The sequence below is a fragment of the Daphnia carinata genome, chromosome 7 (assembly GCF_022539665.2).
Source record: "Daphnia carinata strain CSIRO-1 chromosome 7, CSIRO_AGI_Dcar_HiC_V3, whole genome shotgun sequence".
Taxonomy (NCBI): Eukaryota; Metazoa; Arthropoda; class Branchiopoda; order Diplostraca; family Daphniidae; genus Daphnia; species Daphnia carinata.
Window position 1 is genome coordinate 2776535 of NC_081337.1, and position 17281 is coordinate 2793815.

At 40.9% G+C, this 17281-nt stretch overlaps 2 protein-coding genes across 6 annotated transcripts in view; both read left to right on the plus strand.

Moving 5' to 3' along the window:
- The window catches only part of LOC130694610 (zinc finger protein rotund-like), a 110189-nt gene that overhangs the window by 41860 nt on the left and 51048 nt on the right, over window positions 1-17281 (plus strand). The gene's annotated exons all lie outside the window — the stretch shown is intronic.
- On the plus strand, window positions 1162-4956 carry LOC132088158 (zinc finger protein rotund-like). Its single transcript, XM_059496252.1, has 2 exons — window positions 1162-1463; window positions 3676-4956. The coding sequence occupies exons 1-2, from the start codon at window positions 1191-1193 to the stop codon at window positions 4939-4941; spliced, it is 1539 nt and encodes a 512-aa protein (XP_059352235.1). The 5' UTR covers window positions 1162-1190; the 3' UTR covers window positions 4942-4956.

Consider the following 17281-nt stretch of genomic DNA (forward strand, 5'->3'; position numbering starts at 1 on the left):
TTCTAGAGGAACCGTAGTAGTTTTGCGGGATATCTTACAATTCGTCGAACGGTTTCACTTGTTGTTCGCCTTTTTTTCTTTCTTTTCTCGTTTCACTGGAACAAACAAACAAAAAACTGGTTTCGTCTTTATTTTGCGTTTCTCTGAATTCGAAAATTCTTGACATTTTTTCTTCGTTCATTTTCGAGTCCCGAATATCATTTCGACAGATAACGCCCATCACCTGCAAAAGCGAGTCTGGGCGTTTCTTTTGCTTGCGACGCTTCATGACCTTTTTTTTTTTTTTTTTTTTGTTTACGATTCTCTTTTCATTCGATGACGTCATCTACGCAAAATGGCGTCCCTAAAAAAAAAGCGACCGTTTTTTTTTCTTTCTTTCTCTTCTATCGGAAAGATAGAAAAATGAGAAAGATGAGACATAGAGGAAAAAAAAATAGAGAATGTACACTAGCGCCACCACTATGGACCATTTTGTATGGGGCTTCCCCCGGCTCACTAGAGGGCGCCTTTTCTTTTTTTTTTTTTTTCGCTTGCCTTTTTTTTTTTTTTTTCTTCCTTGGTCTCCTCCCCCCACAGTCGAACGGAAAAAAAAAAGATATCTCCCCCCCCCCACAAAAAAAAAGAGAGAGGAGGCCGGCCATCTTTTTTTTTTTTTCTCTCTCTCTCTCTCTCTCTCTCTCTTACAAGTTGGGCAGAGGCAGTCACTCAGACGTGTTGGTAGTTGTGGACCGAACCGGTCGTGTGGTCCTTTTGCTCTCTGGCATTCGTTATTTATTTTTTTGTTTCGAAATTCTTGTCGTGTCCTATGTGTCGAACAACAAAAACACATTCCATCATCTCTCCTAAAAACAACTTGTTTAACGTTGATGTGCGCGTCTTTGAAAAAAGGAACACGAGTCTTCCTCTTTTTTTTTGGGGTGTGGATGTTGGGAGACACGTGGCGGTTCTAGTGCGTTGAGGCAAATTTTGTTTTGTTGCAAATCAAAAACGGTGACCAACAATAGTTTGCGTGGAATGCCATATTTGGTGGATGAAAACAAGACAAACTCAATGATTTGGAAAAATGGGCCATTGTATGTCTAGTTGACCAATAGTGTTTTTCCCCCCCCTGACGACTTTTCGTGTTTAAGTGTGTGTGTGTGTGTGTGTGAATTGAGGGTGAAGTTTTGAACAAAAAAAAAAAAAAAAGAATGGCGGCATTGTTGGGCGACCAGATGAAGGGTCACTTGGTCAATCCTTACGCGACGGCAGCCGTTGCTTCGATGGACTACCACAAAAGCTATCAGCATTTGCTCCACTTGTCTGGTCACGATTTGATGAATCACCATCATCAACAGCAGCAGCAAATTTTGCAACAACAGCAGCACGCAGAAAATGCTGCCTCTGTTTCGTCGTCGCCACCAGTCAATGTCTCCGTCCGGTCAGACACCCCAAACGACAATGCCAACAATGGCGATGGCAAGGTACACCATTTCTTTTCCTCCCTTTTTCTTTTAGAGAAAAAAACTTTGCAAAAATGGCTTCTTAAAATAGAGAGAAAAAGGGGTGAGGGATGAAATAAGCCATCATTTTTTTTTTTTTCTCCCTTCCTTCTGGCATGAGGATTTGTTTCACTTTTCTTTTGAAAGAAGATTTTTTTCTCTCACGTTTGCTTGTCTGAAATCCGAGTCGTTGTCGAGTCGAAAAAAAAAAGTATATACACACACAATATGGCAAGAGTTTATGGCCTAGAGGTAATTTACTTTTCAGGCTACTACACACACACACACACACACACAGTGTTTGTATAGAGACCATCTTTCTGTGTGTGTGTGGGGGGGGGGCGACCCTCACGGCATATCTTGTGGAGGAAAAAGAAAACCCTCTGGAGAGTAACAGGTGGTCGATAGGGGCTTATTTTTTACACACACACACACACACACACACACACACACACAGACATACCACCGCATTCTACGGTTAGTCATGTTCACTTGCCGGTTTGCTGTTTAGTTCTTTTTCCCAGTTGCCCTCAGGCAGAGCCTGGTGACCATATTCTTTGGGACTTTTTTTTTTTTTTTTTTTTGCTGTGCACCGAGACATGATGATGAGCCTTTATACCTTTCCTCTCTAATGGCTATTTAATAGGTCCATTGAGCTACTGGAAACGATTTTTTCTTTTTCTTTTGCCTCTTTTTGGTTCGTTGGAAGACGACCTTGGCAGTCGCTTTCGAACAACACGAGTTGATAAAGCGTACGACAATCATTCTTGTTGTCTCGAATCATTTTGAATCTAGTCAACACTCTCTTTGTTTTGAACCTGTGCTGCTGTTTCCTAACCCACAGGTGTGTGTGTTGCAGCAGTGAAACTTTGTTAAGTCATCCGTCTTGTTGATGAATCTCTTTATTTTTAGACGTTTGTTTCTTGTTGTTTTTCGGATGCGAGAAAAGGTTAATGAATTCAGACGTAAAAGTGATTAGGGACACACATCGTGGGATTGCTTTTGGCTTTTCTCACGAAATGAGTTTTGTTTTTTCGTGGGGATTTCTTAAAATAGATTTATTTCAATTTGATGACATCACCAATATTCACAAGGCCCAGGTGTTGCTCTGCTCCTTTTTTCCTATCACAATTTAAGGACTCTATTTTTTGTTCCCTTAATCATAAACACCTTGTTTTTCAAGAACCTCATCGATCATTTTCCTTTGCCCTAAAGTAAATGCGAGGAAAAAGATTTTTTTAAAAATTCATCTATTTTGCTTGAAACGTTTACTTCAAATAATTCGTTCAAGGGACCTCACTTAATGCGACGATTTATTTTATTTTTTTTTTTGAAGTTCCCAAACAATTCAAAGAAATTGTTTTTCCCTTTTTGAGTTAAATCCCTGAACCCTCCCGATCCTTATCATTTTTCATCGTAAAGGAAATGGAGATACACTTTTTTTTTTTCTAGTGCATTTTGTGAATTTGTTTTGTTTTGTTTTTTTTTTTGCAAGAAAGAATTTGTGGCACCCGATGTGTTTTTTTTTTGTTGTGATGTAAAATTTTAAAAAAAAAAAAGAAAAGAGGAAATTGTGTTGACAAAAAAATGTTGCGACGCTGGCGATCGACTTGGGGCTTCTACGGTGTGTGTGTGTGTGTGTGTGTGTGTGGTCCGTGCACAGGGCGGGGCTTTCAAAGAAAACATTCCAAACAGTAAAGGGATTTTGTATTAAATTTTGGGAGGAATTGAAAAAGAAACGACAACGACAGAGATACTTAAAATGGTCTTATTCTATTTCTATTGGCTTGATATTTAAACTTTGCTTTCTTTTTTTGGTGTCTTGGTTGTGGTTCTTTCTTTAAAAAAAAAAAAATTGGTAGTTTCAAAAAGAAATGTCAAGTCTTTTTTTTTTTTATAACTTTCCGCTTTGATGATTCTTCGGTAATGGCTATTTTGGTTGTGGAGTAGAATTTTTTTTTTTGTCTTTTTCTCCCCTGTCGGATTTTCAAAACGTAGACAGAGCTCCCGCCTTCGTCCCGCGCCCCTGCAGATCTATTATTTTTTTTTTAAATAATAAAAAAAAAGCAAACAAAACAATTGGAAATCGAAAATCAGTTAGTCATCTCTCTCTCTCTCTCTCTCTCTCTCTCTGTCTGGTCTTTTGGACTGGTCTCTTGCTCTCTCTCTCTCTCCCCTCTCTTGTTTTGTGCAGATCTTTGGCTCCAAGGCAGACCTGCAGCTCCACACGCAGATCCACATGCGCGAGGCCAAGCCGTACAAATGCACGCAGTGCTCCAAGTCGTTCGCCAACAGCTCGTACCTGTCGCAGCACTCGCGCATCCACCTGGGCATCAAGCCGTACCGCTGCGAGATTTGCCAGCGCAAGTTCACCCAGCTGAGTCACCTGCAGCAGCACATCCGCACGCACACGGGCGACAAGCCCTACAAGTGCCGACATCCCCACTGCACCAAGGCCTTCTCTCAGCTCAGCAACCTGCAGTCGCACTCGCGATGCCACCAGACGGACAAGCCCTACAAGTGCAACTCGTGCTACAAGTGCTTCCAGGACGAAACGGCCCTCCTAGAACACATTCCTAAGCACAAGGAGTCGAAACATCTCAAGACGCACATCTGCAACTTTTGCGGAAAGTCATACACTCAAGAAACTTATTTGGCTAAACACATGCAAAAGCATACGGAACGGCCGGAGAAGAGGTCGAGGGGAGGTGCGGCAGCGGCGGCGGCGGCGGCAGCAGCTTCGGCCAATGCCGCCGATTCCAATTACTGGAACAAATCGGCTGAGGCCAACGGACTGGAACCTGGAACCGTCATGAATCACTCTAGTGGTCACGAGCGGAACGACGACTGCGTCCACAATGGCCAACAGCAGCAGCAGCAACAACAACAACTCCAACAGCAGCATGAACACCGTTTGCACGACGACCGTCTGGCACAACAAATTCATCCGCACCAAATTGGAGGCGGCGTGGGGAGCGGCTACGACAGTTCCAAGACGTCATCATCGTCCATTTCTGCCTTCACGCCCATTCAGAGTGCGGGAGGAATGCTCGGCGGAGGTGGCGGCGCCGGTCAAATGGGCGGAGGGGGAGTCCAGTCAGCTGTGGCGGCAGCAGCAGCGGCCGCCGCCGCAGCCGCCGCCGCCTCTCGCTCCTATTTCTCGTACGATCCTCTTGGAGCGTTCGCCAAAACGGCCCAACAGCCGCCGTCGTCGTCGTCGTCGACGCCGTCCTCCTCCACGTCGCAGATGGGCGGAGGCGCCATGATGACGATGGAGTCGATGAAATCGGCCAACGCCTTCAACAACCAGCTGATCTCCTTGCACCAGATCAAGAACTACGCCCATCACGCGCATCATCCACACCATCCGGCCGTGGCGGCAGCAGCAGCCGCTAATTTGATGTCGTCCGGCAAAGATTTTGATTTCGGTTTGGGCAGTAAAGACAAAGGTGGTCAGTAGAATGTTTTAGAAATTGTTTTCCCCCCATTTTTTTTTTTTTTTTTTTTTTTTTTTGGCGGGGAGCAAAAACACACCACCTCCACCTTGTTCGTCACACCTTTTTTTTTTTTTTTTTTTTTTTTTTTTTCTCGTTTTGATTTTTGGCCGATCGTTCAACTATTTATTTTAATTCCGTGCGACAACGATCGCTCCTCTTCGTTAAAAACGGGCGAAAGAATTTGATTTCATCTGCAACAGCCAACCGTGCAGCGAGAGAAGCCCATTGGATGTCTTGGGGGATTTGAACGAACGGCATTGACACCAACCACCGCTGGATCGCGAGATGCGAGATCGTGAAACCGTTTGAGGGGAGGGAGGAGTAATTTCATTTTACCTGATTTTTGTTTTTGTTTTTTGAAAAGTGGGAGGAGTCCGTTTGTCGTTTAATAATTAAGACCATCACAAAACTCTGACGAGTTTGTAATAATTAATTAACGGGTGCCTTTTGTTCTTTTTTTTTTTTTTTTTTTTTTTTAATGAAATTTTGAACAAAAAAAAAAGCATCAAGTTTGTCTAGTTTGTGTGTGTTTTCTTCCAGTCTCACGGATTTCAATTAAAACAATTTTTCGGAAATTCTAATGAATAAGTTGGAGACAAAGATTTTTTTTTTCCCTTCCTTTTTTCGAAGCTCATTTGGGGGCGTTGTTGCGTCCAGTTCCAATTTCAAATACCTCAAGCTGTCCGATTTTTTTTTTTTCCTCCATCTTTTTTTTTTCTCTCCAGAAATCATTAAGAAAAAAAGCAGTGACTTGTCTTTTGTGAGACAAAGTACCTCCAATTTAAATAGCTTGTTTATACGCAGTAATATATTCTCGATCGAAACACACACACACATGAGACACAACTGCGAGCCCGTCTTGATCTAATTAAATTTTTTTAAACGTTTTTTTATTTTTAATGTCATTTTTTTTTTGTTCTCTCCCTTTTTGATGGTCTCTGCCGTTATATGAAAAAAAAAAAAATTCCCCGGTGAAAATTTTTGAATGCGCAAAAATGTCGTGTCTACTCCCCTCCCCAATTCGATATGCGAGTCTCGTCTTCTAAGTAATTTTTTTTTTTACGTCGCTAAACTGGAACATTTTTTTTTTTCACGTTCGTTTCTAACTTGTTTAGACTGCCCCTTGAAATGTTGTTTCTCCTCAGTGAAAACATCACCGAAGAGAAAAAGGTGCATGTGTCTATTTCACGATAACAAAACGTCGAAGGAGAACCCCCCACCCCCCCCCCCCAAAAAAAACGTGTCGTGTTTTCTCTTTTTTTTTTTTTTTTTTTTTTCTCTCTTTACTTGTAAATACGCAAGAAAGTGTTTTTTTTTTTGTGTTTTCCGTCTAAGGGAGGGAGGTTGAATTGACTTGTTGAAAATTCCGATCCCTCGTTTCGTGCGTGTTGTTTCCCACCTCCCCAACGTTTCTTTATCTCAATGATTTCGCCCCCATTTTTTTTTTTCGCGTGTTCATTTTTTTTTTTTTTCTGAAAATTCCCTGTCAGTTTTGTTTTGCCTATTAGGGGATTGGTCGAATTATTTTTTTTCTGTTGTTGTTTGTGCTGTCGTTTTGTTTTGTCTTTTGATGGCGATTTATTAGGAGAGGAGACAATGCCAACAGGATTCTCTTTCTCGATTTCAAAATAGATTTTTTTTTTGTCACTCCCTTTTCTTTTCAAACATTGGGAAACCTGTTTGACCTTTTTTTCTAGAAAAGATTTTCGACAACAACAGAACAAACATGAATTCTTGTTTTTTTTTTTAATTTAAAAATACGCATGTGTATGTTTCTGTATGTGTGTGTCTGTGTGTGTGCACAGGATGTCGTGTTCAATTCCTGTGCACACACACGCACAAAACAATGCCATTTTTCTTGTACAAGTTTGCTACTTACACAGTATCTCCATTTCCTCTCGTTTTTTTCCCCCTTAAAAGAAATTTTTTTTTCTTTTCCTTTTTTTATTTGTGTCTCCTTTTTATCTGCTCCATTCAAGCTTGAAAACACAAAAAAAAACGTTAATTAAAAGTGAGAATCATTTCTTGACGATAAAAATAATAAAACGATAATTCAATAATAAATATGTGGTCGAATTATTTTCCGTTTTTAATTCACTTTTCTTGTTTGAATGTGTGAGGGAGCGTTTTTGCGATTAGGAGATGAATGTTTGATTTGAATTTGGGCGCCCTTTATGCACTTTCTCGACGGGTTGAAACAAGCGACCACTAGATGGCGGAATATGTTGCTGCCTAAGGCTATCGAAATTTCCTTCTTTATACCTAAATTTGATTCGTTTTTCTTATTTGAAGGAAAACTTTACATCATATTTAATGATGGTTGAGAAGCTTTTCACCTGATTTCAAAAATCAGTTTTCCTGTTTTTAATTTTTTACCATCTAATCGTTTTTTTTTTTTGCGAAATCGCTCAAGACTTCCGCTATCGAAGTTTTTTTGTTTTTTTTTGCGACGGGCAAAAACTCTATGCAGAAAGAAGTTAAACAGAAACCTGCTGCTGCGAGTTGGTGTTTAAAACTGATAACGCAAAAAGAAAAAAGATTTTAAAATAAAATTCTTTTCTTTTTTTACTTTGTCTTTGAGCTAAAGTATAATGGATGTGAGTTTGGCTTGTACGTCAATTAATCCAATCTTTTTTCTTTTCAGTTCTTGGGGAAAAAATTCGCATAATTTCCATCGAAACTAACATATTAAATGTCGCAAGTGACTTGAGGGTAGTCATCCTTTTTTTTTTTCTTACTAACAAAATAGAAACCCGACGCTGGAACACAAGCGGCGTTACAAGACACTCTCACTCTTTAGTTTTTGATTCTCCTTTTTTGAAAGTGTACACAAACCGTTGGGTGGAAACGTAGACTTTGTGATTGATCCTCGTTCCGTTGAGTTTGTTATAAACGAGCTCTTGGTCGAAGAGAAATCCCAACCCCCCGATGCTAAGAGGCCATCGTTCATCATCCCATATTGCGTATCACCACAAATATTATGTATTCGCTTGAATTCTTTTTCTTTTCTTTTTAGCGCTTATGAATCAAAACTGTTTGAATTTATTTTTTTTTGGCACGACTATATGCCCGCCGGCTGGAACAATTTGTTTTTCGTACGTCATATCGCTCAAAGTCCGAGACTTGTTAACAATGATAATAGAAGACTGTGAGAGACGGCGACACTGGCAAACAGCTGATACCTAGAGCCGCCATTTTTGTTTTCTTCCTGCGCGCTGCCAACAATGCGGAAAAGATGCCAGGCGGAATCGTTCCGCTTTGCAAACTCTATAATTGAAACATGGCTGCTGCAACCTGATGGCGCAAACTGTTTAATTAAAGGCAACGGTGGGGTAGTCATTTGAAGAGGCAAGGAATCGTCTTACGTCACCGTGTTTTTGAAATGACATTTAGAAATGTCTTCCATCTTTTAGCCCCGCCCTATTAATTAACAGGCATTTTTGAACATTTGATAGGCCATCATCCGTTGTTATGCGACGGCCAGAAACTGTAAAATTCGTTCGTACCGATTGCCAGTGTTTAAATTGCGCTCGCAGTTGTTTTTCGAGAAAACATTTGAAATTTGTGTCTTGTGCGCACAGGTCAATCGAGTCCGCCTCAAGTTTTGCAAGCGGCTAAATGATCTTACATATGCTAGCCTATAATGCGAGAGTCGCTCGAGTTTGAAGACTTGAGCTCTAATTGCTTTTATAAAGTTAACTTTATCGGCAACTGCTGCAGTTGGATACATCTACGTATTCGTCGTCGCCTGGGCCGTCCATACAGAGCCTCCACTAGCTGCCAGAGTTTTGAAACTTGAATAAGAAGAGATTTTCGCCAATTTAACCCTCGCGTCGGGCACAACTCGAAACTCTATAGTCCGCCCTTCTTGAGATGGCCCGTCTAAAATTTGCAGACTTTCAAGTGCGCATAGTCTGTTTTCGTTTGATTAAGGACGGCCAAAATGGCGTCCTTTTCACTCCGACGGTGTTTTTATTTTTCTGGTGAAAAAACATTTGATCGTGAAAACGGCCATCAACTTTGAATGAGTGAAAGCTATTTTTATCCCAATCGAATAATGAAAAGAAAAAAGACTCATCGGCCACCTAATGGAGCGTAAGCTTCTAACAGGAGAGAAAATAAGAGCCACTTGCGGTCATGACGACCGCTAACAATAAAAACTGTTTTTTGTTTTCCTTGTGTTCTTTTTGCCATGCTTATGGTGTGTGTATTTTGGTACGATGTGAGCTTTCCACCGGCTGAGAGAGAGAGAGTTAACCGGGCCTGTATTATTACATATTATTATGGGTATCAAAAAGAATGACTCACTATACGTACAACCACGGACACGGCTGCTCTCGATACAATAAAGAAACTTTCACCGCATTCTTCTAATTGATTTTTGATGGCCAGCCGGTGGCATTTTGGCAGAATTTAAAAGTGTGACGTATTATCACGCTATGGCTATTTTATTTTTTTGTAGAGAAGGGCCGTTTCTATTTATTCGTTGGCTTCGTAGGCCTAGCCGCGCAATCTCTTATCAAAACAGAACGAAGGTTGTATTACGATCTATAGGCCTGTTGACTTTCACGCATCTTGAACGGTAGTTTTGAAACAGGAAACTCCTTTAGAGTCATAAACAAATTTAATTGCAATGGAGCTCATCTGGCTGCTGCTATGACCTAAATATATTAGACACAAACAATCACACAAAATGGCGGCATCATTTCCTTTAGTAATTAAACTCGACGACATTTGATATTCGCCTGTTTATTAGATTTTACAGTGACCGGGTCGAAAGCTACGCATAACATTGTATGCGTAGACGTGTTAGTCTTAACTGACCTTTTGTTCATTTCATTGCCGCAAAGCCCTTTTTGCAAGTGAATCGAAAGTCAAACCGGTTCACACTATGTAGCCCTACTCAATTTTATAAGCCTTTTATGTATCGAGTTTTCATCTCTTTTAAATACGAATGAATCTTTGATTGCTCCAATTGCCCTAAAAGCTCTACGTGTTTCATAGCCCCTGCTGCCTATGTCGTGTGCATAAAGGAAGGATTATTTCGAAAGAGGCTCACTACTTTGCTTTAACACTTTCCTACCCGTTAGAAAAACTTTGTTTTTTTGTTGCGCAAACAATCGGCCAATCCGCTTAACACCGATATACAGCCTATACGTGTATAGGCTCGATAGAATGTCCCGTTGAGTTGATTGCGATTTTTTTAAAAAGAGCTGTCCGCCGTTATAAAAGAAAAGCCGATTTTCGTAGTATCCGTTACGTGACGGGTAAAGTTGTGAAAAAGCCCGCAATTTTCGAAACTAACCTGCATTTATTTAAAATAATAAATACAGGTTTTGTTGTGTTAGCTTTAATAGGATGTGCTCCAAAGCACACAGCATGGCACATGAGCTGGGCGTTATGATTATCAAGGAAAATGTAAATATCCTTTCCATAATGCATCATCGTACGCATTTCAAAGCGAAAGACGTTGACGTCCAGGGAGATTCATCCAACAGAGTGTGTCTACGTCATATTAGCAATTACAGAGCCTGCTTAGAAAGTGAACGAAAAGAAAAAAGGAAACGAAAACAAAACGGATAAAGAGAAGGCGGACATTGGGAAAATGTTGATGCGCTGCGTCTCCAATTGCGCTTTATTCCGCATCAGCCCTAGCGCTTGATGATGGGCCTTGTTTGATGCGCAAAGCCTGCATAATGAAGGTCTTCATTATGTTAAAGATCCACTCGAAGCTTTGCGTTGAAAATCCTTCGGTTCGTCAAGTAACTCGGCCAGCAGAGAAATGTAATCAAGTGAAGGGGCTCTTTGTGATGAGCAGCCGTAGGCATCAACGAAGGTTACACATATCAGTCAAAGACAATATAACAGCAATATATACTAGCATTGAAGTATGTTAAGGCTCTTGCCGTCGTCTGTCGCGCACCCAACCCTTTTGATTGGATTGCCAACAGTTTCCTTGTGAGTCTCCCCCACGCCTTCATATCTTATTTCTCCGATGCCAAGTTCCTGAGTCTCTGGCGTCGCTTTGCAGCTGGCGTCAGACGCGCATTACACGATGCGCTTTCTCCCGGGACTTTTTCCCTAATTTTAATTATTATTTTGATGTAAATGCATTTTGCTTGTTTTCAAAGAGATGCCAGGCATTTGAATTTTATTTTTATTTCTTACATGCGGCGGAGGCCTAGCGAACAGCCATTTTAGGCCTGTCTATTAAAACTGTGTTATGAATTGAATTGCGCTTTGACTTTTTCTTTGTAATGGCGCCTTTGCGAAGGACTTGGATTTCGATAATGAACGCGAATCCAACTGAAAATCTAAAAAATCGACTCGGGGGCGCAAGTTTCACGCGATTTGGCGGTGGTGCGCAACGTCGAACCTTTTGCTTGACAATTCTCTTTGCCTTCGGATCGGTTGGGATGTCGCCTTATAATATAAAGTAAACTAACTTTGCTATAGTTATATATGTGCCCCCCAAGTTTTAAGTAACACATGCCAAGGCTACACGAAGCAGATTGTAAACTTGAACGCATAGCACAAAAGTCCCGTTCGACTCCTCGGCATGACAACTTAAATCCGTCTCTCCCAACAATTGTTTTTTTTTTTTAGTTTGGTGACAAGTAAAATAAAATATTTATATGTAAAGTTTGAAACAAAAAAGTGAGGAGTAAAGATCTAGCCAACAATGGCAGCCAGAGTTGGGGCCTTCAACATTTTCTTGCTTATATCTATATATTTCTTGAGTAAATATTGGCCAGCTTTTGTAGGTATTCTTAGAGAATGTCGCCAAGAGGGAAGAGCCCCAAGAGCTGTGCTGCTTCTTTATACTCATTACACAGTCATGGCAACTCCCCTGCCCTTTCTCCTCTTTTCATTAGCTAATTGTTTTCCGTCATCACGGGCCGCGAGAGAGAGAGGAGAAATCTTCGTTGGAGGCGATTTTGTTGTTGTCCGATGCTGCTCAGGGGCTTGAAGATTTTAGAAGGTTTCGCTGGCCAACATGATGATGTTTGTAATAAAGGCAAAGGAGAGGAACATGGAGATTAGAAGAGAGTTGTACAAATAAGAGCCAACGGGGCACCAAAATCCTTCCATCTGCATATGGAAAATCTCATTTCGCACGTAGCCATCCAGTTTTACATTCCCGTACACGATCAATAATCGGCACAACTTCTCATGGCCGTTTTTTTTTTTATTTTTCTAAATAATTTTCTTGTTTACTGGATCGGGGGGTTCAAAAACCGGTCCAAATATTTTTTTTTTTTACCGGTGATGTAGCCAATGAAGATTTCCCTCCCTTTAAATAGGAATGTAGCCCCCCCCCCCCATCAAAAAAACATCTTTTTGTTCCTGTTACGTAAAAAGGGTTGAAATAATTTTTCGTGATGATGGAAGCGTCGTCGCCAATCTATTATGAATAGCTCCCTCTTTTTCTCTCTTTCACCAGAGGGGATTTTAGCGAATTTTCCCCCCAAGTTCTTGATATGTTTTGTTTTTTTAAGTTTAACGTGCGTTGGCCAAACGTGAAGGGATCAGCGGGATGTCTGCTGTATTATTCCTATTGAAAATAACGACGAAAGTTTTCCGTAAAAACCCAAATTTTGAATATTCAACATAATGAAATCCATATAGATCGCTCTCGTACTTAATAAAAAAAAAATAGAAGACCTTAAACCCCAAACTTTTTTTTGATATGTTCGTCCGAAAAATGTCACCGGGATGTTGAGGATTCATATCGACGAAACAAACTGACGAATCCATTTCACTATATACATATATTTAGCCTAGTTTATAAGACGTGTAGAATAAAGTTTGGTGGACCGGTTTTTCGAGATAACCCGTTGATTAGCCCTTGCGTCCATTTCCAAGTAAAAAAAATAATAATAATGGACCAGTTCCCAAAATACATAACGGCTTTTCCCAAGATTCAATCCCAGCCAATCGAGTGTACACACACATTTAAAATACAGGTTTTCTCGTGTAAAAAAAAAAAAGCGAATCTTTTCCAACCCTTTGTGCATTTTTTTTTTTGCTTCTTCGTAGCGTGTGACCCGAAACGTCGGCATGTTTTTTTTTTCCAGTTTGGTCAGCAATTGTTTCGCATCCATCATCCCCCCTCGCGTGTTTTTTCCGTGGGACACTACCGGTATCTTGTGTATAAAAGCGAGTTTTATTAGTAAAGGAGATGTTATAATGTGGAACAGTATTTAAAGAAAAACCCGTTTTATTTTTTTCTTTCTGATGGAAAAAGTTCAATCGGATTGCGCGGGGGGGATGAGGTGATTTTCAAAAGAGAAAACCCCTCACCCCGTGTGAAATGTCCGAGCGCGGGTATCCGACCGGTTTTTCATTCCATCACACACACTATTTTCTTCTTACATTTCTTTTGCGATAGAAATAAAAAAAAAAAACCAAAACAACATCGGATCGGATATATGCAATAACCTGTTTTGCATACAATAACTGTGAAACTGTCGGTACACACGGTTTTTGATATTGTGCAAAAAAAACCGGTGGGTAACATCCACCCCCTTTTTTTTTGGGGGGGGGGAGATATTTGCTGCACAGTATGAACCCAATATTTTTTTTTTTGCTTGTATAGAAAACGAGTTTCTTTTTTTATGTATATGGGGGGAACGGTAAGATCTATTTGTCGGGGAAAGAGTTTGAAAAAAAAAACGTAGATATTTTGCCGGCCGTGGGAAAACGATGGATGTTTGGCCAGTCGATTGCCAGTTGGCTTGTGGATCGTGTCTCTTAATTTTTCTTATCGCAACGATTACCTGTCTGGCCCTGTCCATCATTTCAAAAACTGGAACGGTTACTCAATTCTCCCCTTTTTTAGTTTGACAGATTCCTATTTAACAGTTTGGACAGTTGAAATGTTTTTAACTTTCTCTTGTGAGATGCCAAACTACGTCGTCTGACTGTTGCCAAGTTGTTCGATTGGGGCGTGTTTATTTCTCGTTGGACCATTAAATTGCGCAAAATGAGAGGCAGACAGTCAACTATTTTCTTAGCGAAAATTAGGGGACGCAAAATTAGGTGGCAGGACGCTCATCCCGAAGGCAATCAGGATATCCCCGTGGCAACGCTTTGCCCCAGCGTCTTGACGCGTCGCTTCCATTTTTGTTTTACCCTTTTCTAACGATGTTGGAAATGAACAGAAACGGCAATTCGTCCCGCGTGTGCCCAAAATCGTTTGATTTGCAATTTTCATACTTGAGCGCTATTACCATGTCTTAAACTAAAATCATCGCCATTTAAAATAAGAAAAAAGATTTTTAGAATTTCTTTAAGAAGATCACGTGTGGGCTGATCATTTTGTCCGTCTGCGCCGTGTTGATTATTCGAAAGTCTAAATGCATCAGGAAAGAGTAGAGTAGTTTATCTTTCGAGTCTATCTAACAAGAGTGCCTATGTAAATTGAAAATTCGAACGTCTGCTTAATGGATGACCACACACGGCGTTTTGCTGGCCAACTCACATTGCCTGTTTTTCCAGTTACTGATTCGTCAATCATATCATTGACGTCATTGGATATTTAAGTGCAACTTTTTATTATCATCGTCGTGCGAGTGACGTCTAATAAAACACCATCATACGACCACCGGTCACGATCTTCTTTTCACGTAGACTCGACGAAATTGGCCGGCCACATCATGTCGGACTGACACGTCATTTCCAACTATTTTTTTTTCCTTCCTCTGTTTTTTGTTTTGAAACACTTTAAAATGCGATGTGTAGCGGGAAATGCGCACCCGATGGGCAAAATGAATTAATACCTTGCCAATGAATATTCGAATAGTCTTTTACATGGGCAACATTTCGCTTATTATTATCTGGGCCAGTATTATTCGGCCAGGGGCTTTGCCGCTTTTCAATAATGAATTATGGTGGCGACTACGTATAATAATAATCGTACGTGTATGTAAAGTATAGCGCTATGTTGCCACAGTAGCACTTTGATAGGCTGCTCTGTATACACGCTGCTGCGATGCCATGGATGTATAATTAGCCATGGCGCTATCCACCGTGCATGTACATTATAGGCCGGATGGAAAAGCGTTCAACACCCCATGTATTACTAAGCCTCGGTGTAGGAGAAGGGGGTTGAAAAATAGGATTGGGAGGGGGGGGTCTTCTCTTGCGTTTGACAGAAAAGGGCGTCGCGACGACCAATGAGATGAAGAAGAGAACGGTGAAAAGTAAAAAGAGGGGGGGGGGACTGCCGCTTCCGAATGATGAAAGGGTGTGGATAATAAAGGCGGCAGCAGCGACGGCAGTCGTTTCCTGTCTGATACACAACTGTGTGTGACGTGTGTGCCGCTGGCTCAATGTTTCTTTTTGTTCTGTAGCTATACGCTCTGCCGTGATTGGTTGCCATCCGGAACGTGGGCGGGAAGAAAAGGCGACATAATTTCCGCAAAAAGGAAGGGAAGTAGCCTCAAGTTTTGAGCGCAGGCGCATCATCATAGGCTCTTCCGGCCTGTGCCTATAGCGGCTGTGTACGCCTTTTAAGCACAAACAGCCTAAATGAATCATTTTAAAGTTTGTTCCGTAATCATCTTTCCCTGCCTGCCGTCTTCGGCCTCCCCTTTCTCTATCGTCAATTATGCAAAATGCTCGTCCCCGGCCTGAAACTTTTCACTGCCGATTAGTGAGGACACAAACATGGGCCCAATAAACTCATGAATTATAGTCCCGTTTTAATTGCACGGCCGACTGCCGCCGAGTTGTGCATTTGCTACTTTTAATATCATTCTACAGCGACACTATTATAAAAGCCACTCTCAAAGGCGTATCCATTTCTTATTACCATGAAAATGGTGGCCTGTTTTATCGCGTCCTCCGCCCTCGCGTGATATATACAACACACTGATCGTGTCCGAGTTAGTAGACTCATTTTATTGATCCGTCTAAAATATTGTCCCGCGTCCGTGTGTGTGTGTGGGCCAAGTATTTAAAGAGCTGCTATGCCTGCAGGCAATCACTTGATTGAGAAAGCACTCGCACACAAAAAGCATAAGAAAGAAAACACGCCGTCGTGAGTGACGTCGTTTTCGAGTGCATCAAGCGCAGCAAAGAGCCAAGGATTTGATGGAGAGAGAGAGTCTCGAGCGTAAAGGAAGAAAAAAAAATTGTTCAAAAATGAAAATAGGTTTTGCAGTCGGAATGAAAAGTTGAGTACGAAAGGAATGAAATTGAACAATAAATCAGTCATAGTTTGCGATGGAATGTCCCGAGATAAAACCATTTTCTTCGTCTGAGACGAGCGTGATGCTAGGAGGCTGTCCGTGGCGTTGATGATGATGAATGAAGGAACGTAACTGGTGAAACTGCTGAATCCAATTGCTAGTCAATGTCTCGGCTAGAAGGCTCTTTAAAAGTGATGAACGAGTTCGGTCCATTGTGGTCATCTTCTTTTCTTTGATTTTTATTTTTCGTGATTCGGGATGAATGACTGCTGATTATATACCACCTGCGTGTATAATTGAGAGCAATTAAGCTGAACAGTTTACATAATACGAAAGCCGTGTTATACATTTTTTTGTTGTTGTCTTTAATTGTAATTTATTTCAAAGAAATGAATTTCTTCCCGAGTATTGTGACTATGCAAATGGCTGTATTTCGTGCAACGCACGCTGGAATGGAAACAGTTGGTTGAGACGCTTATTTGCAACTACCAAGAACTCGTACAAATGACTGGCCTAGATTGCTCGATTGTTTATGACCCCGCTGGAAAATAACACACAACTTTTCAGCAACGTAATTACCAACCGTCTCCTTCGTTACGTCGTTACGACAACAACTACCTCGTCAAACAAATTGATGCATATAATATTTCATAGTCTCGTAATTGGTTCGCAGTTCACATAGCCGGGCAGCAAAATATCCCACTTTCAAAATAACACACAAAAATGAATAAATATATAGACAGCGCCAACCTGATGGAAAACTGAGAATGTGAATTGAAAATTTCGTAAAACATCGTCTCATTTCTGCGAAAAAAAAAAAAATAAATATGCTCGTACGAGTGAAAGTTCTCCCTCATTACAAACATACATCCGATGTGTAGTTTTCTTTTTTGCAAGAATTCTATACGTACTTGACCAGCTGAGTAGATTTTTCCCTAGCGGCAATCAGCGGAAATATAAGCACGCAGTCAAAATTCCCAACTCTCGGGACATTTTCAATAGATCATTTTCAAAGTTGTTTTGGAAACAAGTTGCTACTTTTGCACTGAAAAAAAGTTACGAATGGAAAAACACGTACTAAATGCAGTTGGCTATAATTAGAAAACGC

Bases quoted from the DNA above. Each gene is read 5' to 3' on its own strand.
- LOC132088158 (XM_059496252.1), top strand. From the start codon at position 1,191: ATGGCGGCATTGTTGGGCGACCAGATGAAGGGTCACTTGGTCAATCCT. The intron at 1,464-3,675 runs GTACACCATTTC...TGTTTTGTGCAG, and splicing joins CCAACAATGGCGATGGCAAG to ATCTTTGGCTCCAAGGCAGA.